The sequence below is a fragment of the Amphibalanus amphitrite genome, unplaced genomic scaffold, assembly GCF_019059575.1.
Source record: "Amphibalanus amphitrite isolate SeventyFive unplaced genomic scaffold, NRLGWU_Aamphi_draft 000412F_arrow, whole genome shotgun sequence".
Lineage (NCBI taxonomy): Eukaryota > Metazoa > Arthropoda > Thecostraca > Balanomorpha > Balanidae > Amphibalanus > Amphibalanus amphitrite.
Window position 1 is genome coordinate 220,528 of NW_024881906.1, and position 25,652 is coordinate 246,179.

The 25,652-nt window shown below is 54.4% G+C and overlaps 1 protein-coding gene across 8 annotated transcripts; it reads left to right on the forward strand.

Moving 5' to 3' along the window:
• Positions 1 to 51: 51 nt before the first annotated feature.
• LOC122390849 (striatin-interacting protein 1 homolog) lies at positions 52 to 25,510 on the forward strand. Of its 8 annotated transcripts, none has more exons than XM_043384201.1 (19): positions 76 to 100; positions 1,162 to 1,464; positions 7,206 to 7,328; positions 7,701 to 7,833; positions 8,190 to 8,340; positions 8,771 to 8,946; positions 9,378 to 9,496; positions 9,945 to 10,142; positions 18,493 to 18,661; positions 19,018 to 19,172; positions 19,568 to 19,684; positions 19,932 to 20,059; positions 20,555 to 20,782; positions 21,184 to 21,355; positions 21,628 to 21,696; positions 22,085 to 22,220; positions 22,598 to 22,633; positions 23,868 to 23,965; positions 24,536 to 25,510. In XM_043384201.1, the coding sequence occupies exons 2-19, from the start codon at positions 1,303 to 1,305 to the stop codon at positions 24,695 to 24,697; spliced, it is 2,532 nt and encodes an 843-aa protein (XP_043240136.1). In that variant the 5' UTR covers positions 76 to 100; positions 1,162 to 1,302; the 3' UTR covers positions 24,698 to 25,510. The 8 variants fall into 8 exon arrangements, with proteins under 8 accessions (XP_043240139.1, XP_043240141.1, XP_043240136.1 ...); XM_043384202.1 differs by having other exon boundaries at positions 94 to 112; XM_043384203.1 differs by lacking the exon at positions 76 to 100 and adding an exon at positions 134 to 177.
• The last annotated feature ends 142 nt before the right edge of the window (positions 25,511 to 25,652 follow it).

Below are 25,652 nucleotides of genomic sequence, written 5' to 3' on the forward strand. Positions count from 1 at the left end.
AAGTGTCAATAATTTTGTAAAAAGTTTATAAGTCGGCAACAAATATATGCCAAACGTTGTTCAATATTTCGGCCTCCTTGCTTTATTGCCTTTATTGCTTGTTATTCTCTTGGTTATTATTTTTTGTCATAGCTTTGTGTGATTTTATCCGATTTTGTGTTCCCGCCTCTCAAAAGCGTCTTTATCTAGTTATAAAAGGCGTTAGCAAAATGCACATTAAATACTTTTCTTCATATTTATTGGATGATTGCAGGGTTTGATGTTGATGTGTTTTAATGCATCGATTACAGCATTGCAAGCCTGGCTCCGATCAGCCGTTCCCGAGCTATCGGTCAGGGGGGCAATCCCCCACGTACCCCCCGTATCCCATTGATTTTACCTTGATAATTTGCATTTCTAATTAGGCTTGTATACTCGAACGCTTTCCAGCGCCGCCTTGCAAGCCTGGCTCCGATCAGCCGTTCCCAAGCTATCGGTCAAGGGGCAATCCCCCCACCCACTTTCCCCCAGTATCCGCTAATTTGCATTTCTAATTAGGCTTGTCTACTCGAAAGCTTTCCAAACGCCGCCCTGCAAGTCTGGCTCTGATCAGACGTACCCAGGAAACAAGTTACCTATCTGTTGTACTTGTACCCCCTCCCCCTTGCCTCCCCCTCAGAAAAACTGACTCCGTTTTTGAAATCACCATTATGTAATTACCGATCGGAAACATGGAGGGCTACTCTATATAGCAAATTGGTAGAAATACCTCCAGACCTGACGAATCTAGCGACTTTTCCCAAACCAGTGGCAGCATGTGAGACATCTGCTATAAGAATACCAACTATTAGTGCAAATCGTGTCGCAATGTTTGCGCAAAATCACTTGCAAAAGATTTTGGTGCATGGGAACCCCCAAGGCGTCCAGTTTTGCTAATGATTTTTTAGCAATCCAAATTGCCAATGCCTGGTAGGTAGTGTTTTATGCCATAATGCTATCCACCATGGTACTAGCCAATAGATGGTTGGAGCTTAAGATTTCAAATGAAATGATGTTCATGCAATTTCAAAGGTGGTTTGCTTTTCAATTTTCTGGAAGTACTATTGGCATTTTATTAATATTTTTCTACTTCAGCCTAGCCTGATTTCTACACATTTCTCAATGATTATTGACTCATTTCAGATTTATTCCCATTCGTCTCTGCTGGAGGTTAAGAGAGTGGGTATTATGTCTCAGCCATTGGCATTTCCTTGCCATTGAAGTACTGAGGCACCAGCACATTGCGTGGAAGCTGCTTGTCAGTACAACTCTGCATCATTTGCCATGGATACAAACGGAAACGACAACGCCTCTGGTGGCGGCAGCAGCCTGGGCGGCGGCGTGGACTTGGCCAAGTCTCCCGGCCCCGGCGCGGGAGTCGAGCTGGGCAGACGCGGCCTGCCCAAACTGCGCGAGATCATCATCAGGAACCGGGAGGACTCGGAGGTGAGTGCGACCGCCGTTCATTGTGTGGGAGCTGGGAGCAGTTGTCGGGGTTCACTGTATGGGATTAGCGATGCGTGTTTCATAGAGGCGTGGTCATCGATGGAGTTTCAAAGGAAAACATGGGTCAGGCTGGCTAGTTTCTTGCCAGAAAGTATTCGGTTATGTTTATCGTTTTCCTATTCGCCAAAATAGCGTATCGATATGGGATCGATGGGTTTCTTGGCATCCTCACTTGTGTGAGATTTGCTCTTCTTGGTATTTCGAGTAAATCTCACCCTCCTTCTAAGGGTCTGCAAGAGAACCAGTGTGATTGGTTCGATTGCTAAAAGACCGATAACGATTAGGTATTGTACGGCTGTGTTGTAATTTTTTTCCAAGTCGTGTGTGAGTGTTTGTTTTTGAAATCAGATGAGGCGACACAATGTCGGTCTGAGTTCTTGCTTTTGTACCGTAGAAACAAAACCGGCTGCTGGTACTTGGTTTCGTCGCCAGTCACCACGGATGGAGATTATATGCGTCTGCTCATCTCCTTCATTTTGTACTCGTTCAACATCATTTACCTCTGAGTTGTCCCTTTGGTTCACCGCCCACTGCCGCTATTGACACGGCACCGTCGTTGGGTCTGGCGGCCGGGCCGTCTCGTCACCACTCGGTCGTCAGCTGGGGACCGAGGCGCCGTTCATGACTGGAAAGCCATTCCGGTGGGTTTATGGTAATGCTGAGGTGGTAATCCCGCGGGCTGTCGGCCGTCAGCGGTCAGGTGATGTCCGGTACTGATCGTGATCCGCAGTGATGGCCTCAGAGCCCCGAGGGCCGAGCGGTTGATTATCGCTCAACTCCGGTATCCGTTTTCTGCTGTGCGCTGATGTTCGGCTTTGTAGCCGGTAAGGCCTACCATTTGGTGGTACGTCACAACGGTTGAACGAATCAAATTGAACGAATTGTGATGGTAACTGGCCCAGTTGAATGGTGTGTCCGGCATATGACGAGCGTGCGAAACGAATCCCTCGCGTCAAGAGTTGGGGACTGCAATCGGGGCTGCAAGATTTCTACTAGGGATTGGGGATGGTCACTAGGGGCAAATAAATAGCTAAGCACCTGCCCGTCACTCTGGAAACAAACATCGCTGCGCTCGGACGGTAGTCGATAGATCCTTCCACTTACCAAAGGTGCGCTGATCGCTCTGTGAACCTATTTGGCCGGCGCGCCTCCCAATCTTCTCCATCTGGCATTCCTCAATAATGGCCTGTCGGGATGGCGTGCCTCCCAGACCCTCCACGTGAGTGGTGCTGGACCACCATCGGGCTGATGGGCCCGGAGGCTCCCCTGCCTCGCTGCGTCTGTTTTTATCCACGCGCAACAATGAGCAACCAGCGTTGACAAAAACTGGTCCGCTCCGGCCGCCTAGCTTCCGGTAACCTGACTCTCCGCTCTCTGCCCGCCCCGCCCCCTGGTCCCTTCCCAGGCTCAGCCGTCCCGCCCCTTTGTCCCCGTCGGCCGCTCCCCGGCGCGGCAGGCTCCAATATCCATCCCACGGTCAGACGCGTTCAGTCCCCGCCGCCCCTCGACGGTCACCTGTGAGGCCGACTGCGCTGAGCGCCGGCAGTTGTACGGAGCGCGGTGCCGCTGCACTGAATCCCTCCACTGCCGAAACACGGCGGCCGGAGCGGGGCGGCCGCGCGCGCGGCGAGTCGCGTCTTACGAGGGCCAGACGTAACGGTGAGCGGGCCGATCCGTCAGCGGCGCGATCTCAAGTCGTGTGCGGGTCGACGTTAGAGCCGTGTGTGCCGTACCGAGGGAGAGGTGATCTCGCTGAGCGAGGGCCGTTGTCAGGGTGAACTCGGGAGCCGCCGGGCCGTCGGGTCCGGTGGGGACGCTGGCGGACCGGTTCGAAGTTCGAACTGGCCGGCGACCGAAGGTGGCGGGTGAGCGACCGGTACGCTACAGATCACCGCCGGAGCAGCCGCTACCAGCCCGCGGCGGCCCTTCAACGAGCGCCGTGAAGTGGCCGGGAGCCCGACTGTCACAACAGGCCCGCAGAGGGGGAGCGGGGAGGACGGTCTCCTGGCGCGACTGCACAGCGACGGAAGATCGAGACTCAGGAGTCGCTTCAGCGACCCTGAGCTGGAGTCTGATCTGCTGAAATATCTGGATCCGGGTTGCCAACAAATGGTAACGACGTGGAGGAAAACCGTGTGACCGTCAGTGCTCGCGCAGTGATGTCATAAAACCTGTCAACTTCCTGTTGACAGCTGTGCCGACGAAACTGTCACCGCTAGTGGCTGCGAAGATAGTCAGGAGCTGTAAGGGATTCTGTGACGGACGAAACGGACCTCGGCAGTAGCAGCGCTGTTTTGTCTATCATCCGTTTGAGAGCAGGACCGGTGCCGGCGCGCTCAGTGACGCCGGCGTGACCGTCGTGCCGCCCTGCTACGGGTCGTGTCCCGGGAGACGCGGAGGGCAGCCGAGGGCACGATCTCGTGACGCGCCGTACTGCGCCTCGCCGCCCCTCCCGCCGCCCGCTCGGCCTCTCAGACAATGTGAGCTCGCGCCGACCGACCGCCCGAGCTCGGGATGGCGGCGCGCACCACGTGCGTCACCCGCTGCTGCGGCTGTTTCGCGCTGCGCGAGGCGGCGCTGGTGATCGGTCTGGCGCTGCAGCTGTTCCAGCTGCTCTACCTGCTGGCCGTGTGCGGCTGGGCGGCCGGCGTGGCGCCGCGGCCGGCGCACGTGGCGCCGCTGCTGGCGCTGCTGTGCTCGCCGCGCGCCGTGGCCGTGCCCGTCTGCGGCCTGCTGATGGACGCCGCGCTCATGGTGGCTGTGCTGGCGCGGCTGCGCGCCCTGCTGGCCCTCTGGCTCAGCTGGTACGCCTGCGTGCTGGCCGCCGGACTGGCCGGGGCCGGGGTGCTGCTGGCTGACGCCGCCCGCTGGCCCGAGCCGGCCTACCTGGCTGCCGTGCTGGCCTATACGGCCGCGCTGGCACTGCTCGCCTACTGGTGGCTCGTGGTGCTCTCTCTGCTCTGTAACTTTGAGCGGCTCGTCGTCGGCGACAGGACTAAGGTGGCGCCGGCGCCGGCCGACGCGCCGGCTTCGCCCGAGTCACCCGCGTGACTGGTCAGGTGGGGTGTCAGTGAGTGTGTGTGGGTGAGAAATATGTGCTGTGGATGATTCTAAGAACCAGGGATTGATCATGTTCATGATTGGTTCCTTCGATGACTCGATGGTTTGACGTTAGAAGAGCCACCACAGAACCACTGTACGGACCGGGACGCCTAATGATGGTGCGATGATAGTGATGGTGAGGGCGTACGGCAGTGACTCGGCCACCTGAGACGGAGCTGACGCGCCACTGCCCGCGGCGGCTGTAATCAGTGCGTGACTCGTGTGGGGACCGGGCCGCCGCTTCAGTGACACATCAAGGTCACCAAAGGAGTGCGCTCTATCCCAGGTGTAATGGATGGTCAGCGGACGCGCGGCGACCAACGGCTGCTGCTGACTGTGGACACTGAACCAGAGCCAGTCTGACCGCGTCAACTTTTCTGCTGTTAGGACTTGGTCATGAACTATGAGCATCTCCTGTGAATCATCAGGACAGTTAGTCCTGTGAACAATGGATTATTCTCTCATCTTGTGGGACCGTACCGTTTGTGCCAAAGATTGTGTTTCTTGACTGTTTCTTGTTCTCCATCGATGTTTCCACGTTGGCTAGCTGCTGTTTCCTTAGACTACCTGCCAGGTCTGAGTTGTTCTTTTCAGTGCATTAGTGGGTCTATCCTCTTCATTTCGCTGCTGTATCCATGTCGATATGTTCAGTTACTTGCTGCTCTCTGTCCTCTCTGACCGGTGTGCCCTCTCAGACTCCGTCCGACGCCGTGCCGTCCGTTGCACGAGGGCGGCTCCTCTGAATACCTATCTCGCTGCACGGCTGGTACGCCCCGCTGGCGGCAGCCTGCAGCGCCCGGCACGCTATTTACCAGCAGCCAGGTCTGATGACAGTCGTGTAATGCCAATATACGTGTTCCACTCCAGTGGCTGCGCTATTTTCAGCGTGCAATTACGGTGTGGCGGTGGGAGCGAGCCGACAGTGGGTCTGGGTCAGTGGGTGAACGGGCTGTTCGCCTGTGAGCTGGGACACGGGCACGTCGGAGCTGCCGCCGAGCCCCCGCGCCCGGCGTCACAACACAGTACTCCTCACCGTGTTATGGTAATGGCACCGAGCGGGTCGGCCGACCGGCGCACGCCACCAATGAATAATCTCGGACCGCTTCCAGGCCGGCGGTCACTGACCTGACCCGGTGATGGACGGGATCGTGGGGTGACGGGAGGGACGGTAGTGTGAGGGACGGGACAGATTGGATCGGAAGGCGGCGGCGATAAGGCGGCGACGATGGACGGGATTTCAAGGTTGCGTGATGGACGTAATTTAGGGATACCGGACTCGTGAAGCAGTGGGAAGCGGGAGCGTCGGGGGTTAGTGGGTTTTAGCGGCGCTGGATGGGGCGACAAGCTGGGAAGAGTGTGGAGTGGACGAGTTTGTACGAGTGAACGGATTTGGAAAGCTACGAAGTCGACATGTTTGTATTGGGTGGATGGATTCGGGAGGTGCCTATGGCTAGGGGGAGACAGAATACCTCGCTCCTCGCGGTACAGTACCTCTTTGCGAAACGCGCAATGAAAAAGCATTTATGACACCGATCCCTGGCTCTTCTACAGACCGGACCGTGTCAACCCTCCACCTTCTGCCATCGGTCGGCTCCATGTCTAGTGTCTACCCTATCTCCGTCCGTCCCCACCGCCAGCCGCGGCCAGCGTCCCGGCATGGAACCGGTTCGCCACTGTACGCCGGAGTTCTCTGGCGGCCGGGCTGGCATTCTCTAGATGCCGGCTGTGGCGCGCTCGTCGGTGACCCCTGACCTCAGACGCCGACTCTGGTGTGACCTTTGACCTGGCGGCGGTCGACCTGTGCATGTGATCCAGCTCTCAGCGGCTGTAACAATGTAGAGCGACTCTCACGGCGTGAGGGTGGAAAGTGGGAACATGCCATTTGACGCTAGCCGCGAATGTGTTACCTGTGAACTGTGAACTTTCTTGTTTTGAAAGAAAGTGGAAGATGTTCAAATGGATTTGCTACAGATAATGGATAGGTTTGCCGTATTTATGGATTTCTTACAGCTTTCCTGCATTCTGGGAAAATGGGGACGAACTACTAAGGTAGTCGTAGGGGCCAATTAAGGAATTTTAGGTGAGTGAGTCAGGACATGGTCAGGGATATGGAGGGACCTGATTCGACCAGATTGTCTATGAAACGGGTATTATGAGCTAAGTTACGTCGTCGTTTTGATATGCATAATTTCTTCTAGGGCACCGGCTAATGGGGCTGTAGAACCACGAATGCCGACATACGGTACATTTCACGCGTCATGAAACCTCTAATTGACGGGAGACCACAAACTGCGTAAAACTCGGTCACTTTCACTGGCCCAGTAAATCATACGATTAACTGGTTGGCCATTTACCGTGATGGGGAAATAGACTTCACCTCATGAGAAGATTCTTCTGGACGATGACGGTTTTCAGCACCGAACACCAATTGGGAGTGATGTCAGTCGTCCCGGAAGGGGATGTTCCGTGGTTCCTAATGTGTTTTCGATGCGAGTGATGATTTCTAGGATGGCTTGTTGATACCGTACTGTTGAGCTGGCCCCGTCCGCTGACCGCCCTGCCGTCTCCCTGCGTTCCAGTGCGGTCCGTCCGACGACATACCGGAGCTGGACTTCGTGTACGCCGACGCCGACAGCCTGGAGCGGGAGGTCAGCGAGCTCTACAGCTTCACAGAGCTGCCAGAGTTCGCCCTCAACCAGCAGGTAAGTCGAGCTGAGCTATACAGCTTCACCGAGCTGCCAGAGTTCGCCCAGCAGGTGAGGAATGTGTACGTCTCAACCAGCAGGTGAGTCATGAGAACTGCTCAACCAGCATGACGTATGACGTAAGCACTGTTTGTGCTGAACAAATGCTCGAGATGCTAAGCCGCTTCTGTGGCAACGTTCAATGTGTACCATTGAATCAGTGTACCTCGATGAATAATGATTGCAAAGCTCCACTCGCAAACATAGCTGACTCAGTATACATCTTCTGCAATGACTTCAATAATTTTCGCATAAGCGTCTTTCGATTTTACTGTTCCTGCCCGTTATTCTCCCGCTGACGCTGTTCTCCGTGCTGCCTCCTTCCCTCAGCACTACAGTGACGCCGTGTCGGAGCTGGGTCTGGACGTACGGTGGCCGGACATGTCGGAGGCGCAGCGCACCACCGTCCTACTCAGCCTGGTCGACAAGGTGGAGCTGGCGAGACGCGACGACAGGCTCAGAGGTGAGCGAGACACTAGAAAGACACTGACAGACACTACTCACTAGTCTGTCAGAGGTATGGATATTGGATAACTCAGAGTGCGCTACAAACGACTCTGAGCTTGTCAGAGGCATGGAGCGGTGGAAAATGCACAACCCTATCAAAGTTATGGAGGACCCTGAGGGAGAGAATATACCTACGACCTAGAGGTGAATACGGTAGCATCATAGATAGGCCCGGCCGTTTCACGGATGAGCACGACCCTTTGATGAGCGGATACAGCCGTCTCTGTGATGGGTGCGACCAAGAACTCAATGTCCTGGATCGCTCAAATTCAGAGTGCAGTCTGGTTAGAGTGGGTGTCGGTCGTGTTTCAGCCAGCCGGGCGATCCTGTACATCAGCCAGGGCTGCTGGGGCGACCTGCACACGCCTGAGGAGGTACAGAGCTGGGCGCGACGCAACGCGCTCCTCCTGTACAAGTGCGGCGTGCTACCCGTACTCATCGATATACTCAACCTAGAGATCGAGTGAGTAGGACCTGCGATCAATAGGCATGGTCGGATCGGGTGCTGTTTATGTTGTCTTTTATTTGAGAGGCGAGTGTTTTCTTTTTTTAGGGTCTCTGATCTCGTTGAGTAACTTGGTTGTTATCTTTCCCATATTCATGATCTTTCCTGCGGACGCCTATTTTTTCCACGGATGCCACGCCGACATTGAAATCAGTTACGCGAATATGGAAGTTTCTAAAAAGATGAATTTTATTGTCTTCATGGATGCTAAATTAGGATTAGATTGTATACTACCGCATTGCCGTTTTCAGAGTAGCGCGATCCTACTTTATAAAAGAATCAGTCGAGCTGTTATGGACCACCGTGTACCAACGATAACTTATGTCATGCAGTCGCCATTCTATCCTTACCTGCTCCATGTAATCGCTCCCCCTCTCCCTCCGACCAGGAGCGGCACGGCGCCGGTGACGGCCGTCCGTAAGCTGGCCGTCTCGGTGGCTGACTCCAGTGACCTGCGCGTGCTGCTCAGCGTGCTGTACCTGATGGTGGAGCAGATGCGGCACGTGCGCGACTCGGACCCGCCGGAGGAGGTCCGGCTGCGGGACGCCTTCACACAGGAGCTCGGTAGGCGGGGACGGAGAGACTGCTGACGGGTTGTGACCATCAGTGCGCCGGCTGAGCTCTAGGTCATAAATGCCCGTGTGTGGATTGAGATTTTGTGTGGCGTTTGGCGCAATGAATGTGTGAAACTTTGCCCACTCTTGCGATCTTGCTGGGAACTGTCTGGGAAGTGTTGGATGTGACACCTCTGATTATATTATGTATAAGAGTATAACTTTGATTCGTTTATTAGCCCAGTGCGGAACTTCCATGCCTCGTCTATCGCATTTGGTAACACCCAATAGCAGAATGCGTTGATATGCTGATCGCCCACTGTACCTTTTGCTCCATGCAGCACGGGTGATTAAATGCTTAGTTGATTATATCTCTTGCATATCCGGACCAGGATAACTATGACACCCTGTTCCGACTGTTTGTCTGCTGTGTGCCTGTAGGTCAGCCGCAGGACACGGGCGAGCTGCTGGCCGTCAGTCTGCTCGGCATGGTGTCGCGGTTCTGCAGCGGCGCCGCGCCCCACTTCCCCATGAAGAAGGTGCTGCTGCTCACCTGGAAGGTATGGGGAATGGCGGCTGGTGTCTGCACTGTTGGGCTGTCAATATTGCCTCAGTCCGAGGGGTATAGTTGCCCGTCTGAGGAATATATCGCCAGCTGCAGCTTTTCGCTAGGTCCACTATCATTGCTGCGACTCATCTTTCTTCAGTTTTTTTTTTTTTGTACGAGCTGAGAGACGCACGTCGCCTGAGGATGTATCCTCCCCTGCCATGTCACGAGCAGCCGCCGCGTTAGGGTTCAGTAAGCTCACTCCCTAGTTAGCTAGGTCCCTGTGTGCATTTCGGAAGTCTTTCAAACTGCTTAGATGTGTGTGAGGTGACGTACCAGCTACTGATCTCATTGAGCTCGCCTGCCTCGTATGGTTTCGTCCCCGTTCGTTTGTCTGTGTACATCTCAATGCGTCTCTCTGCTGTCTGACCTGACCCGCCGTGCCCCCCTCTCTGCCCCAGGTGCTGCTGCTGACACTGGGCGGCTCGGACCAGCTGCGCCGGCTGCGGACGGCCGCGCGTGCCGCCGCCGGCCTCCCAGACGTTCCCGAGGACACTGTCGAGCGGACGCGCACCATGAGGGCGTCCAGCCCTCCGCCGGCGCCCGTCGAACAGCTGGTGGATGCCGTATTCGGCCCGCAGAGGCCCCGCTTCACACGGGTGGGTGCGCCGGTGGCGGCCACAAAAGGGACGAGAATAGGGGTTGATCAGGCGTCGTCGGAAGCAGGGATCGATCTTGAACAGCAACACCTAAATTAGCCCCGCAGGGGGCTGACCGTGGTCAGAGCCGTTGCTTGGCCGGGACCATTGGGCTCTGGCCTCGCGGCGGCTGTGACTTCGGCCAGTAAGGGGAGTAGCGCCCCCTCGGCCCCAGCTTGACTTGCGTTCGACCTCGGCTCTGATTTGATTGTCGGATGGATTTTCTGCAAGATTGGCCCCGCAGGGGGCTGGCGGTGGCCTGGGTTCCTTGGGCCCGCGTCCTGCAGCGGCCCTGACCTCCGCCAGCAAGGGGAGTAGCGCCCCCTCGGCCCCAGCTTGACTCATGCTCGATTACAACCGGACTCGACCCTGGATTGATAGACGACAAGTCAGACCTTTCTTGGTTTCTCTTTTCCCTTTGTTTCTGATGAGTGTCTTTTTTGCGCCCGGTTCCGCTCCTTCCGGGTGTTTCTTTTCACTGCCAGCTTATACTGCCTTGCCGTCTTCTCACGTGGTTTGCACTAAGTTTTTGCACTTGTCTGTTGCCCAGCTTTCTTGCGAGCATTTTCATTGGTTGCCTTTTCTGCATTCTCACGCACCGCACGGGCACACTCGGGTGAAGTGGAATAGCGCCCCCCCCCCTCAGCCCTAGATACACATATGTGTGATCTTGACTTTGCCCACATTTGCTGGATTTGATGTTTGCACAATGCCATTGCCAGTCGGCCGCGTTGCCGTCTTCTCACGCGAATTTCTCCTGGCTGGTTTGCACTCATTTGGCTGCCTACCTCATCGGTTTCGCACGCTTCCCAGTTTTTTTTTTAACACTTGCTCATCTTCTCTGTGCACGATTCCATTGCATAATGCGATTCCAGTCTCTAATCGTGCCATCTTCTCACGTGAATTGCTCTTGGTCGTCTTGTACCCGTTTGTTGCCCATATTTCTTTTGCGGTCACTGGCATTGGCTGCGTTTTCAGTCTTCTTGCGCTGTACCGGTCTTGCAGGCTGCTTGCCTCACCGGTTCCGCACGCTTCCCCAGTTTTTTTTTTTTTTACACTTGCTTATCTTCCTTGTGCACGATTCCATTGCCAGTTTGCTGCATTGCACTCTTTTCACGTGAATTGCTCTTGGTTGTTTTGTACCTGTCTGTTGCCTTTTTTTGCGGATACTCGCGTTGATTGCCATATGTGTGATCTTGACTTTGCCCACATTTGCTGGATTTGATGTTTGCCCAATGCCACTGCCAGTCGGCCGCGTTGCCGTCTTCTCACCTGGCTGGTTTGCTCTCATTTGGTTGCCTACCTCATCGGTTTCGCACGCTTCCCAGTTTTTTTTTAACACTTGCTCATCTTCTCTGTGCACGATTCCATTGCATAATGCGATTCCAATCTCTAATCGTGCCATCTTCTCACGTGAATTGCTCTTGGTCGTCTTGTACCCGTTTGCTGCCCATATTTCTTTTGCGGTCACTGGCATTGGCTGCGTTTTCAGTCTTCTTGCGCTGTACCGGTCTTGCAGGCTGCTTGCCTCACCGGTTCCGCACGCTTCCCCAGTTTTTTTTTTTTTACACTTGCTTATCTTCCTTGTGCACGATTCCATTGCCAGTTTGCTGCATTGCACTCTTTTCACGTGAATTGCTCTTGGTTGTTTTGTACCTGTCTGTTGCCTTTTTTGCGGATACTCGCGTTGATTGCGTTTTCAGTTTTCCTACGCTGTACCGGTCTTGCAGGCTGCTTGCCTCATCGGTTTCGAACGCTCCCCCATTTTTTTATTTATTTTTTTTTGCACTCGCTCATCTTTGTTCTCTGGTTCCCCTGGTTTTATCGGTCTAGCCGTACCTTCGGCCCAAAGACCGGGGAGAGGATGTCTGGGCGTTGAGGGGGCTGCCCTGCGGGTTAGTCGGGGCAGCCTTCCAACACATGCCTTTGGCGCCAATCCCCGGATCTGCGGGATGCCCCATGTTGGCCTCGCATGAGGGAAATCGGCCGGTCAGGCGTCGCCCTGTGCGGCACTGGCTAATCGGGGTCAAGGGGGCTGGGCGACGGGTATGCGGGGGGTTGCCGCCGGGTGCAGGGGCCGCCTGATTCCTTCAGCGCGGGGCTTAGCGCCACCGTATCCATGTCCGCGCGCGGGATCAGGTCCGGTCCCGTGCCCCATGGCTCTGCGGCGGCCGCGGCTCACGCGGCCCCGTACCCGGCGGCTTCGTCTTGCTGCTTTTGGCGTCCCGGCCCCCGTATAGTCCTGCAGTACTCCTGGCGGACCACCACCCTACGGGGGAGTGTGGCCGTCCCCCAGTTGGGCTCCGAGGTGGGTGGGAGGCTGCGGGACCGAAACAATTACACTTTCCATGGATTCTCACTTGGCACCCCCACGGACCACAGCCTCGGCTGAACCCCTTGCACCTAGTGCAGTCGGTGGAGCACGACCAAAAGTTCTTATATTCACATCCGACGAACGAAAACTCGCGTCGCTGTCTCCCTTTCAGAGACGAGAGGGCTGTGACAGATTTGGTAAGATTGCGAGGTGTGAAAAACTTAGAGACGGAGGCATCGAAGTAGAGTTTGTTGACGATAGAGAGGCGGAAAGGGCCCTGAAAGCTACTCACTTCACATACACAGTTAAGGATCAGCAGAGCAGGAAGGAAGTAAACCTTTCGGTCAGCGTTTCGCCGCATCGCACGAAAAATTCCAGCCGAGGGGTCATTTTTTGCGACGATCTGGAGGGCATGCAAAACGACGAGATCGCCGAAGGCCTGTCACAGTTTGGGGTCTCCGCCGCCCGCCGCATCTACACCAAGAGAAGTGGCGCTCTCGCACCCACGCATAGTATCATTCTGACTTTCAACTCGCTGGAACTGCCGAGGGAGGTGATGATAGGATATCTGTCCGTGAAAGTTCGACCATATGTCCCGAGTCCCATGCGTTGTTTTCAGTGTCTTCGATTCGGTCACACTCGAGACAGCTGTCGGAACAGACCGGCATGCGGGAGATGTGCGGCAACTGATCACAGCAGTGCCGATTGCTCGTCGTCTGAGTTGAGATGCGTCAATTGTGACGACTCTCAGACTCCACATTCCTCGTTTGATGGGCGATGCCCGGCCTTCCAGAGAGAAAAAGAAATAATGTCTCTGAAGGTCACCGAAAGGCTGTCATTTCGTCAGGCCCGAGACCGCTTTGCTGCCCTCCATCCCAAGCGGTCTTATGCTAGTGTGGCCAACGGTTCTAGACAGCGCTGCCCCACTGAAACTGACGCCAACAACAGCATCGGTCAGCTAATAGCGATTCTGAAGTCATTCGGCTTTTGTTTTGTCCCAGATGCCAACAGTCACAGCAACTCATCAGTTCAACAGGAGCCCTCTAAAGCGTCGTCGTGCACCGCCACACAGACGTCACCAAGCAGGAAGCAGGAGGAGGAGTGGGCCCTCGCCCGGGGTCGTCGCCGGGGCCCGGTCTCGCCACTGCGCTCCGCTGAGCGGGCCCCGGGCACGTCTGCTGAAGTGCACCGACCCCCGCCAAGGGAGACTGCAGTGATGGCTGCGCTGCGCCGCGGTCAGGAGGAACGGTTAGAGCAGGACGCCAGACGGGAACGCCGGATTGCCCAGGCTCTTGAGGAGCGTCGAGTGTCTTCGTCCCATAGAGGCTCTGATGCCCCGGGGGCGGCCCCGTCGCCTCTGCTGGGACCTCCCCCTACTCCTCCGCCCCCTCCTCCACCTCCGCCTCCTCCACCTCCGCCCCCACCTCCCCCACCTCCCCCACCTCCCCCACCTCCCCCACCTCCCCCACCACCCCCTCCACTTCCTCCGTTCCCACCGCCCCCACTGCCCCCCTCACAGCGTCCCTCCGGTGCCCCTCCGGCGCCCTCCACGGGCGAGGTGTCGGGGTCTCGGCCTCCTCCGTGCACGCCACCTTCGGAACCGAGACCGGCGGGGCCGCCGCCCGCCCCAGGCCGCCCCACGAAGCGCACACTTCCGTGGGAGCTATCGCCGACAAACGACGGTAGCCCCCGCTCGCGGCTGAAGTTTCAACCGGGAGCTACCGGCCGTCCTAGGTCTGCCGATGGAAGGCTCCGCGAGGGCCGTCCAAAGGTGGTCTTTGGTGGTAGCCCGGGCCCCGGCGGCGAGGAGCGTTTTTAAGTCCTCGCCCTCTTTTAACACAAGCCAAAGTCTACAGTTTTAGACACCTTTCGCTTACCTAAGCGCTCAAAACTACAGCTATAGCACATTTTATCCTGCAGTGGAATTGTAGAGGTTTAAAGCCAAACTTCCAGGACTTGCAATCGGTCATACGTGGGCGCAACCCCTTCATAATCTGTCTCCAGGAGACCAAGCTGGCGCCAACTATGACTTGCACCATCAGGGGCTATGCCGTCTTCCGCAGGGACCTGCATTCGGACACTATAGCGCATGGTGGTGTCCTCATAGCAGTGCACCACAGTCTGCCAGTCACACCGCTCCTTCTGAACTCTCCTCTGCAAGCAGTAGCTGTGAGAGTGCACCTATACCGCCGGGAAGTCACAGTCTGTTCGCTATACCTCCCTCCTGGTACAGCTTTCCCGGAGGCAGAACTGCGCCACCTTCTCTGTGAGCTCCCGGCACCAGTCCTTGTGGTGGGCGACTTCAACGCTCATAGCACGGTATGGGGATGTGATCACATCGGCCCACGTGGTCGTGCCTTAGAAAGTTTTATTTGCGATGAGTCGCTTTGTATTTTAAATACAGGGCAGCGAACCCATTTTACTCTGCCTTCCGGCCAAACATCGGCGCTTGACCTGAGTTTGGCAAGTCCGCTTCTAGCTCACCTCTTTTCTTGGTCGGTACATGACGACCCACTCGGCAGTGACCACTTTCCGGTGTGGATTGCGTACCAGGATACCCCGACACTGGGGAAGCGCCCACAACGGTGGAACCTGCATAAAGCCGACTGGGCCGAGTTTTCCGTTTTGATGGAAACCTCGTTGTCCAGTGCCGACGGCTGTATTCCATCGGCGGAAGCTTTTACGTCTTTACTTTTAAGCTCCGCCGAAGCGTGCATCCCTAAGACATCAGGACAGCCCCACCGCACTCCCGTCCCTTGGTGGACGGAAGAGTGTAGGAACGCAATCCGAGCACGGAAACGCGCCTTCAAGCAGTTTAACCGAAACAGCACCATGGAGAACCTCATCGCTTTCAAAAAAGCGCGGGCTTTTGCACGACGCACAATCAAAGAGGCAAAGGTCAGATCATGGCGCACCTACGTTAATTCTTTAAACCGGTTTACTCCGACGAGCCAGGTGTGGTCACGCATAAAGCGCATCTCGGGACGGCTCAGCTCTTCTCCACTTCCGACTCTGAGGATGAACAACTCTGATATAATACATCCTTTTGATGTCGCGGAGGCTATAGCTAGAACACTCTCAGAGCGCTGCCGGGGTGACGCTCCCTCGCAGCCCGCACTAGGGCGAGCCCGGCCCCAGCTTGGCTTGGCGAATTTTTCCACTGACGAACATATAGAATATAACGAGCCTTTTACAATGACTGAACTGAAGCACGCCATATCCTCGCTTCGAAGTGTCGCCGAGGGCCCAGACGCCATTCACAATTCCATGTTGAAGCACCTTCCTTCTATCGCCCTGGAAACACTGTTAGCGATATTTAACTCGCTATGGGAGAGCGGTTTGTTTCCTGCAGCATGGCAAGAGGCCACGGTGATCCCCATTTTAAAGCCTGGCAAGTCGGGACTTGACCCACTTCACTACCGTCCTATCTCATTGACCTCTGCCCTTTGCAAGTTAATGGAGAAGATGGTGAATGCTCGCTTGAGTTGGTTTCTGGAACATAACGACATTTTTACGGACGCGCAGTGTGGTTTCAGGAAACACCGCAGTTCAGTTGACCATATCTTAGCTCTTGACACCGAAGTGAGGACAGCTTTTACCGAAAAGAAACACCTTGGGGCTATCTTTTTTGATATTGAGGCTGCTTACGACACAGTTTTACGGCAGATCATCTTGAGGAAGCTTCTCAGCTATGGTATCCGTGGCTGTATGGGCTTTTTCATTTGCAACTTTTTATCTTATCGCACCTTTCGTGTCAGGGTTGGAAACCACTTGTCCAGCTCCCACCTTCAGGAGAATGGTATTCCACAGGGAGGCGTCTTGAGTGTGGCACTTTTTGCTATCATGATTAATGACATTGGCGACAGACTCCCAACGGCTATAGGGAGATCCCTTTTTGTTGACGATTTGGCGGTATGGTTCTCCGCCTCAAGTGTGCGGCACACGTCGCGACAACTTCAGCTTGCTGTGACGCGTTTAGAAAAGTGGAGCAAGGATAATGGCCTTAAGTTCTCAACTTCAAAGACTGTGGCTGTTCACTTTTGCCGCCGCCGCTGCCACGATCCTGATCTTGGAATCCGCCTCTACGGGCGAAATATCCCCACGCAGCCGGTTGCAAAGTTTCTTGGTGTTGTTTTTGACAGACGTCTGACGTACAGCGAGCATTTTAAAACTCTTCGTGAGAGATGTTTTAAAACTCTAAATATTTTAACATGTGTATCACGTACGTCGTATGGAGCTGACCGACGAACCTTACTTTTACTTTACCGCTCTCTGGTACGTTCAAAGCTCGACTACGCAAGTTTCATTTATGACAGCGCCAGCGAGTCGCGTAAGAAAATGCTTGACACCATTCACCATGCCTCACTTCGCGTTGCTACGGGTGCTTTCCGTACTTCGCCAACAAGCAGCGTTCTGGCTGAGGCTCACGAGCCACCGCTATCTTTCCGTCGCCAGATGTTGGGCATGCGGTATGTTTTAAAACTTCGTCAATTTCCCTCGCACCCGGCATACCCGTATGTCTTCTCGCGAGAGATCAGTCGGTCTGACAGAGTGGCTGGTCGATCGACTTCCTTCGGTGGACGTATGCAAGCTCTCTTCTCAAAAGCAAACATTTCTCTTCGCGGCGTGAGGCGCACATGGAGCGCGCCCTCGCCGCCCTGGAGAAATGCGTATCCACGAATCGATCTTTTACTGACAGACATCAGGAAGGACGATCAGCCGCCATGCACACTACGAGCACGGGCGCTGGAACACATTGCCTCATATGATGGTTTTACCTCGGTTTTTACAGACGGCTCGAAAACAGAACATGGTGTCGGCTGCGCTTTTGTGACTGGTCATGACACACGCACATTCTCTTTGCCAACTTCTGCCTCTGTTTTTTCTTCCGAGCTCGTTGCGATTGAGAAGGCTTTGTGTTTTATCGAGGTGTCTGACAGCTCCTGCTATCTGATCTTGTCAGACTCCCTTAGCAGCCTCTTATCTTTACGGAGTTTTAATCCAGACAACCCGATAGTACAAGACATTTTATCTCGTCTTACGTCGGTGGAAAGAGCAGGTAAATTCATCCAGTTCTGCTGGATACCGAGCCATGTAGGCATAAGAGGCAACGAGCTTGCCGACGCGGCCGCAAGACGCGCGGCCGCGGCCCCCTGCCTCCGTCGTTTGCCTCTGCCGGCTCACGATTTTTACCCAGCCGTTCGATCTTTTACGACGTTTAGCTGGCAGACAGAGTGGCGTCTCCATGGATCCGAGAAGCTACGAAAGGTGAAACCTACTCTGGAGCCCTGGCAGTCCTGCTTTCAAGGCAAAAGACACCATGAAGTGGTCCTCTGCAGACTACGGATAGGGCATACGTATGCAACGCATGGCTATCTCCTCCGTGGAGATAATCAACCAACATGTAGCCATTGTGCCGTGCCGCTCACAGTCACTCACATTCTCTTAAGTTGCCCGCACCTCGAACCAAACCGGACACGCTGCCTCGGCCGCATTGCCCCAGGCACCACCATTCGCCACCTGCTGGGTGATGACTCACCCTGGGTTTTATCCGGCAGCATCTTTTCTTATATTCAATCCATCAGTTTTCCTGTGATATACTCGTTTTACTAGTATAACGTATCTCAGGTAGTCCTAGTCTTCTTCAGTTCGTCAGTTCTCTGTTGACATATCCGCTTTACCAGTACAGCGTTATGGGCGCAAAATGACCACCGCAGTCGACGCGCCCGTAAACCCCAATGAACGAACACCTAAATTAGCAGAAGGATGCGTGTTTGATTTGGGAGGATTGGGTACGAGTGGTGGGTGTTGGTGTTTGTGACTAGCGGTAGAATGCATAAAGCATTACCCGGGTGCAATGTCACATAACTGATGTGCCACAGTAACTTACTAGATGGTTTTTATTGGCTATGACAGTTATTGATGATTTGCCTCAGTCCCATCAGTGCTCGACTGCTGGTGCGACGTTAGATGACGGCGCGTTTCCGCTCTCCTCAGTCGAAGGTGGTGAACGGAGACGCCATGGACGCGATGAACGACTCGACCGACGTCGCCGAGGAGGGCGGCAAGTCTGCGGAGACGGGGTCCGGGCAGCCGGGCCAGCCGGACCGCAGCCCGCCGCGCTGCGACTCTCCCCGGCCCGAGACACCCGTCCATCACGGTAGAGGTGGGTGAAAGGAACGTTCGTGATCATGTCCCACGGCAGAGAGACGTCCGTTCCTCACTACAGGGGTGATTGGAAGGAGAGCCTTCAGAGGAGGTGCGTGGGATTGATGCCCGTCCTCCACGGCAGAGGTGGTTTTGAGAGCCAGAAGTCGGAGGAGGTAGGTGTCCCATGACTCCTATAGCAGACTAGGGTCTGCTCTGGGCAAAGTGGGTGGGAGGGACATCTGTCCAGGAGGAGGGGGGGGGGGGCACCTTCGCCTACATTAGAGGGTGTGCACTGTGTTGGACGTCATCTCATGTTTTCTTGTACTGCGATACGTGCTGTACTGTACAAAATCTGCTCCCTCTGTCCGTCAGCTCTGCCGTGGAAGCCGAAGGTACACCGACGCGACATCGAGGAGTACCTGACCGTCAGCCGAAAAAAGTTTGTCGGCTTTCGGCTGGAGGACGACCTGGAGTCGATGGCCGGCCTGCCGCAGCCCATCCTCGAGGGACGCTACATCCTCGACAAGGTACGCGATGGGGCTGTATACGGACGGACTGGATGGGCTCGACCGGGACGTCCATCTGTAATTGTGCTCTGTAATTGTAATTGGGTGGGACACGTCTGACAGTGTGTCTGACGTGCTCAGGCTGGGAGGAACCGCGACTGGCCCGCAGGCTGCATCGCAGAAATGTTGCAAGGATATTCTGGTTTGGCTTGCAGTGGCAATTGCACATGAGGGCTCAGCAGATGTTTCATGCTGATGTATCACGTAGTTCATAGGCTCGTATGGTCATTGTCATTCATGGCAGATGTGTTCAGATGCTCTGTAATACCCTCACCATATCGCTCTCCCCTACCGCACCTGTACCCATCTTTATCTGAGGCGCGGTGTTCAGACGCCGTGTTCCTCTCCCCCGGCAGCATCTGTACCGATCGCTGGCCGAAGTGCAGGTGGAGCGAGAGGAGGAGATCAGTGCCAGTCCGTTCAGCCGGCCCGAACAGGAGGTCCCGCAGACGGCCGCCGAACTGCTCTTCGCCGTGAGTGAATCGGACGGGAAACTGGGGCGACTACAGAATGAAAGATTGTAAAAATAAGTAAATAAAAAGAACTGGTAAAAAGACGGCGTGTGATGTTGTTATGCAGAGCTATCAGCTATTATGGTGAAAACTAGCGCGGTAGGGTACATCTCTGCTAGTGCATATGTCGCCTACTCCTTTGGTGACTGCCTCGCGAATTTCTGTTGCTTTCATTGGTACGTCCAACATCTCTCTGCCGCTGCCGCAGGGGATGTTGCCGAACCTGCCGCAGTACATGATTGCGCTGCTGAAGGTCCTGTTGGCCGCCGCGCCCACCTCAAAGACCAAGTCGGACTCGATCAACATCCTGGCCGATACGCTGCCGGAGGAGATGCCGTAAGTCGGGCCGGTGGACAGTGGCCGTGCTGAGGCCTCGGGGCGACTGGAGCGATCGGTGGGACGCTGGTGCGTTCTTATGGCGAGTACTGTCGAGCTGATGGGCTACATCACGTGGTTTCTGGTCGGCTAAGTTTGGAAGAATGCCACGCGTTGAACTTTTTATGATGGGACCGAGATTAATTTGCGATGCACTTGTAGAATTTTGTTACTTGTAAGGACAAACAGGTATTTATTTGCCAACATAGTCTAGAGTCTTGTTTCCAGACCAATCTCACACATAACGTTCTCTACAGAACCTATGCATTGGATGCGTAATTGTGCCTAAACACATTCACTGTTCAAGCAACCCAGTTGTTTTGTTTCTAGCTAGACGCTGGTTAATATGGTGCGATGCATTTCTGGACTTTGGGATACGCTAAGTGCTGCATCGATCTAACACGGAAGCACAACCTGACAACGTCTTACCCCCCCCCCCCCCTTCCCCGGTGGCAGGGTGTCGGTGCTGCACTCGATGAAGCTGGGGATCGACGTGAACCGTCAGAAGGAGGTGATCGCCAAGGCGGTGTCGGCCGTGCTGCTGCTGCTGCTGAAGCACCTGAAGCTGAACCACGTCTACCAGTTCGAGTTCGTGAGCCAGCACCTGGTGTTCGCTAACTGCATACCGCTGGTGCTGAAATTCTTCAACCAGGACACCGTCCAGTACGTCACCGCCAAAAACAGGTGCGCGGAATGTGGCGACGGGGTGTGGATGTGTGCTGGGTAAACTAACCCTGTATTGTTGATGCTTCTTCAGGGCCCTTTGTTTAACTGTTTTTCATAAAGACTTGTGACTCCGTGCTCGGCTACTTGCTTATAGCATCAGCCATCCGCACTGCCAAAATGTATAATATTTATTTGCACTGCAGGGAGCTTAGCGCTTAGGTATTTTTTTGTGCGTCGTACACGAGCCTTAGTAAAATTCAAATATTGAATCTTCACTCAACGCGACGATAGTGAGAGTTGTAACTGACATGCTGTGCTACCGAAACAACTTGCAGTCATTTCCGTCAATTCTTTGCACATTTGTCTATTTCGTGCACACTAAAGTGGGTTTACAGCTTGAATCTTTGTCCTTTGCTCAGTATCTCGGCTCTGGACTTTCCGCGCTGCGTGCTGGGGCCGCAGGTGGACCTCACCTCTGAGACTCTGCAGCTGGGCGACGAGCAGCCCTACTGCTGGAGAAACGTCTTCACCTCCATCAACCTGCTGCGCATCCTCAACAAACTCTGCAAGTGGAAACACTCGCGCATCATGGTGAGAGAGGCTTGGAGGAGGTCGGGGTGGACGCAGGCCGGGTGGGACAGGAGAGAGGGACGTGGGGAGAGTATGTGTCGTGAGACTTTCATTGGCGACGCGCGTCCCTTGTATCACTGGGCTCTGATTACTGATGCATCTGATGATTTGGAGTTTCATGTAACGTATTTATGCCGATTTCTTGTTTTGTCATATGACGAGTCTCCGGGCATTCCTGGTCGGCCGTGGAAGGACCAGACTAGAAAACTGAGTGTTCTGCTGTTTCTCTACAGATGCTGGTGGTGTTCAAGTCGGCCCCCATCCTGAAACGTTCGCTGAGAGTGAAGCACGCTATGATGCAGGTCAGTCAGCAGTCTACGCATCAGTCGATCTCTGACCGGCGGGGCCGCGGCACTCTGGTGTTATTGTAGTGTTGTAGTTGATACTCATTGTCCGGCGATTTAGAAGCATCTACTTCTAAATCGGCGGCATGTGCATGTGTACTATATATCACAGAAGCATGTGTACCATGTGTACTATATATCACATGCTTCTGTTTGATGCAGCACGGATAGTTTTGATAGTTTTTTTTTTTGCCGTGGACGAGCTACATATCGACAGCTGGTGGTCCGCTGATCGTCACAACTGCGCTTGTCCACTTTCAGAGTATTATCTGATTATCCCCCGCTGTGCCGTGCTTGGGTCTACCGTCCCTACTTTTCCCTGACTCGCCCACCGCCCGGTCGCCAGGTGTACACTCTGAAGCTGCTCAAGATGCAGACCAAGTACCTGGGCCGGCAGTGGCGCAAGTCCAACATGCGCACGGTGAGCGCCATCTACTCGAAGGTGCGCCACCGACTGGTGGACGACTGGGCCTTCGGAAACGGTGAGAGGACGTGGGACTGGGTACAGGTAGAGACTGGTTACAGCTGGAGGACTGGGGAACGATTGAGGGAACGGTGAATTGGCAGAAGCCGTAATCGCCACGCCATTATGTGGAAGGCTTTTGTTGTCAATACATACATACATACATGCATACATACAGAAGCATTTAAGTTTGGTTTTACCTCTTTTTGCCTACTTTCTCTATAGTTTTAGTTGCTTTCTTTGAGCATATTCAGCTGTGCCTCACAACGTTTACGTTATACAGTACAATAGCAAATTGTCTTGCCTTTTATTTACTCGATGCCGATGGTCATATTCGGCCGCGGGTCGGATTTTCTACCGGTTTCTGTACGTGAATTTCCCGCGTACATTTTGCAGACCTGAAATCGCCGGGATTCTATGCGTATTGCAAGGGTATGTACATAATGGGGTGTATGTCCTCTGTGCTCGTTTACAAGTCCAACAGCTGTATAGCTTGTACTGGGCTATACAAGCGGATTCTGGTACCGACTATGCCTGTGCTTGTTTGGCTGGATTGGGTGTTGCGGCAAGGGAGCATTTTGTCCAGCGTTCGGGAGACCGTGTGACGTAAGAGGACGCCTGTGTGTCTGTCTGTGCTCAATGGAATATTTCAGCTTGGTCTTGGGTCTGGGCTGAGTCCGTCCGGGATGCTGGGACATTCACTGGTATATTGTGGTCTGACTCTGAGTCATAAGTATGCTTTGTAAGTTTATGTATATTTGAAGGGCAGTCTGGGTTTCTCCAGCGATTGACGTCATCACGAGCCGTGCTTTGGGCCCCCGTGCGACAAACTACGCAATGCTCGTCGTCATCGATCAACATCGGCTGGTGCGCGGAGACTTTAACCTCGTGCGGACTAGTGTCTGGTGATTGTCCGTGACGCCAAATGTCCCTTATATTCGTCCGCTCGGGTGCCGGTGTGCCAGCTACACGGGAGTCGTGCCGTTCTCTCCATACGCTTTTTTTAGGATTGTCGAAGTGTTCAGTGCGTCCCATGGCCACCGTTTTACCTGCCTACTTTTGCCAAAATGCAAGGAGAGTGGTATAAGGGGAGAGTGGTTGATGCCGCTACACTCCTACCGCTTTGGGTGCCAGAACTATGAAGACATCACCAAATGGCTGCAACAGACTTGAATTGGCTTGATGTGGCAATAAGGTATGTAGCGAAATGTAAACATAAGAGTTTTGGAATTGACCAGTAGAGATGCAAACAAAAGACTATGTTGTGTAATTAGAGCGACTTGTGTTCTGTCATGAGGAGACACCAAACAGCTTTTTCATGGTGACCTGGAGACACCGACGTTACAGGAACTGGATATTGGTTTCAGAAATTGCATGCTACTGCAAAGCAATAGCACGCATGTCGCATATCTGAACATTCTTCTCGTTACACTTTACAGCCTGAGCTGACTTATCATTTACGTGTCACTGCTACGGTAGTTCTGAACTTCCTCGTCCCACAAGAACCAGTTAACCTGACACGATTCTATGATAATTGTGTCCCAAGCTGTTTGTATTATCCGTCCAATACCGAGTACCCGGGTCATCGTTGACCGTTGCTACCGGACCCCATAAATTGACACTCCCTGCCCGCCCCGCGCCCGCCTCCCTCCCTCCTGTTCTCCAGAGGTAGACGCGCGTCCCTGGGACTACGAGGCCGAGGAGCGGGCGCTGCGCTCCAAGGTGGATCACTTCATCGCCCGCCGGTACAGCCCCGAGAGCCTGGTGAGTGGCCACGGCGAGGGGGAAGTCCCTGCTCCGGGAGTGACGCACATCCAGCCGGCCTGGTACGACTGTCGCGGGCTGACGAAATGTGGTATCAGTCAGGAGGCCGTGGGGCCGCTTTTGGAGGCCCAGTGACCTCGGGTCGGTGATTGTTTCTGGTGGCGAAGAGGTTATCTATCCCTGGCTACCGAAATGACTAATTCATGTATATTTATTCTGCCTTCATACATAACCGATAGATCATAGTCGTCGATGCGGGCGAGCACACTTTTATAAATTGACAATGGTAATGCGACGATTTTTGCAATGCACTGAGGGCGACAAACCATTGCTCAGTGAATACCAATAAATTAAAAAAAAAAATAACATTGCGGCCGTTTTCCACACTAAGTAAACTTAGGAACGGCCTTCATCCTGATTCCCTGATTGTGCCTGATAGCGAAGACGTACGCTGAGTGTAGTGTACTGGCTTCAGAAGGAGTTGGAACCGTTGAGCTGGTACCGAAACGTATGGCAGTTCTCTTCTGACCCTCTGTTGACCCTTTCTCCTGTGCTTTGTGCCTTTCCCAGGAGGAGCTGGAGCCGGTGGACGTCTCGCTCAGCTCGGTGCTGGCCGCGCCGCTCGAGCTGACCCCCGCCTTTAAGGCCAACTACCGGCGCTGGCTGGAGCGAGAGGTGTTTCAGCAGTCCACCGACTGGGACAAACTGATCGAGCCCGGATACATGGGCTGAGAGCACCGACCGGACTGTTCAGTCAGAGCTGAACAGGCGCTGAAACGGTCCGAAGACCGGCTGACGACTCAGTCGAGTTATAGACGATTGTAGCATCGCATTTGGATGCAACGAATTCTTATCGAGATATGGTATACAGCTCTGTCTTGTCTGATCCAGTTCGATTTTACGTGTTCGAGGAACGATTGACCCTGATTGACGGAGTGGCTCGCTTCAGTCGCCTGTGTCGCCAGAGTTGTTAACGTGGTGGCGACCGTCTACAAGGGGAACTGCGTATATCTTCTGAGCCGTTCCCTTTAATTTGTGTTAAACAGATGTGTGATTATGGGAGTGTGTACTGCCGAGAATCGGCGCAAATTTTACCGGATCAAACTGAGTGCCGAACGCAACACTGTGGTAACGTTCTCTTTGTGCAATCGGATTGCAGTCAAACAAATGAATAACTTCCGCGTCGACGACAACGAATTAGTAGCGGTCATAGTTTTAGCGTGTGTTGGTTGCGTTCGCCCGACTCGGCCGCGACGTGTGTGCTTTTCGATAACTCTCCGAGCTTACCCGCGTGACGGTTGTCAGCAGCTGCTCGACTCTGAGTCGGCAGCGGCTGGAGTTTTACAGCCCGCACGGCCGGCGGGCCGCGCCGTGCGGAGCAGTCGCCCGGTGTCACCGGCCGCGCCGCCGCCGCCGGCCGGGGGGCGAGCGGCGCCCGTGCCTTACCGCCGGCCCGTCGGTACCTCTAGTCAGCAGGGGCGCCCGCCGCCGAGCACCCCCCGATTTTGTAACGTTTCGGTACTTTGAATACACGAATACAATATCTTCAGGCGTTTGTCGCCGCCACGACCTTACTAAAGAGAGACTAAGCTACATAGGCGTTTTCGAATTTGATGCTTCAACCCACCAGACACCAGTCACGGGTCTTCAAACCACATTTTTTCCATTCTTACACACCAGTCTCAGC

Excerpts from the sequence above, each read along its gene's own strand:
- LOC122390849 (XM_043384201.1), top strand. The coding sequence starts at position 1,303 with ATGGATACAAACGGAAACGACAACGCCTCTGGTGGCGGCAGCAGCCTG. Across the intron at positions 10,143-18,492 it reads AGAGGCCCCGCTTCACACGG|TCGAAGGTGGTGAACGGAGA; the intron begins GTGGGTGCGCCG and ends CGCTCTCCTCAG. Across the intron at positions 22,221-22,597 it reads CGACTGGGCCTTCGGAAACG|ACCTGAAATCGCCGGGATTC; the intron begins GTGAGAGGACGT and ends TACATTTTGCAG.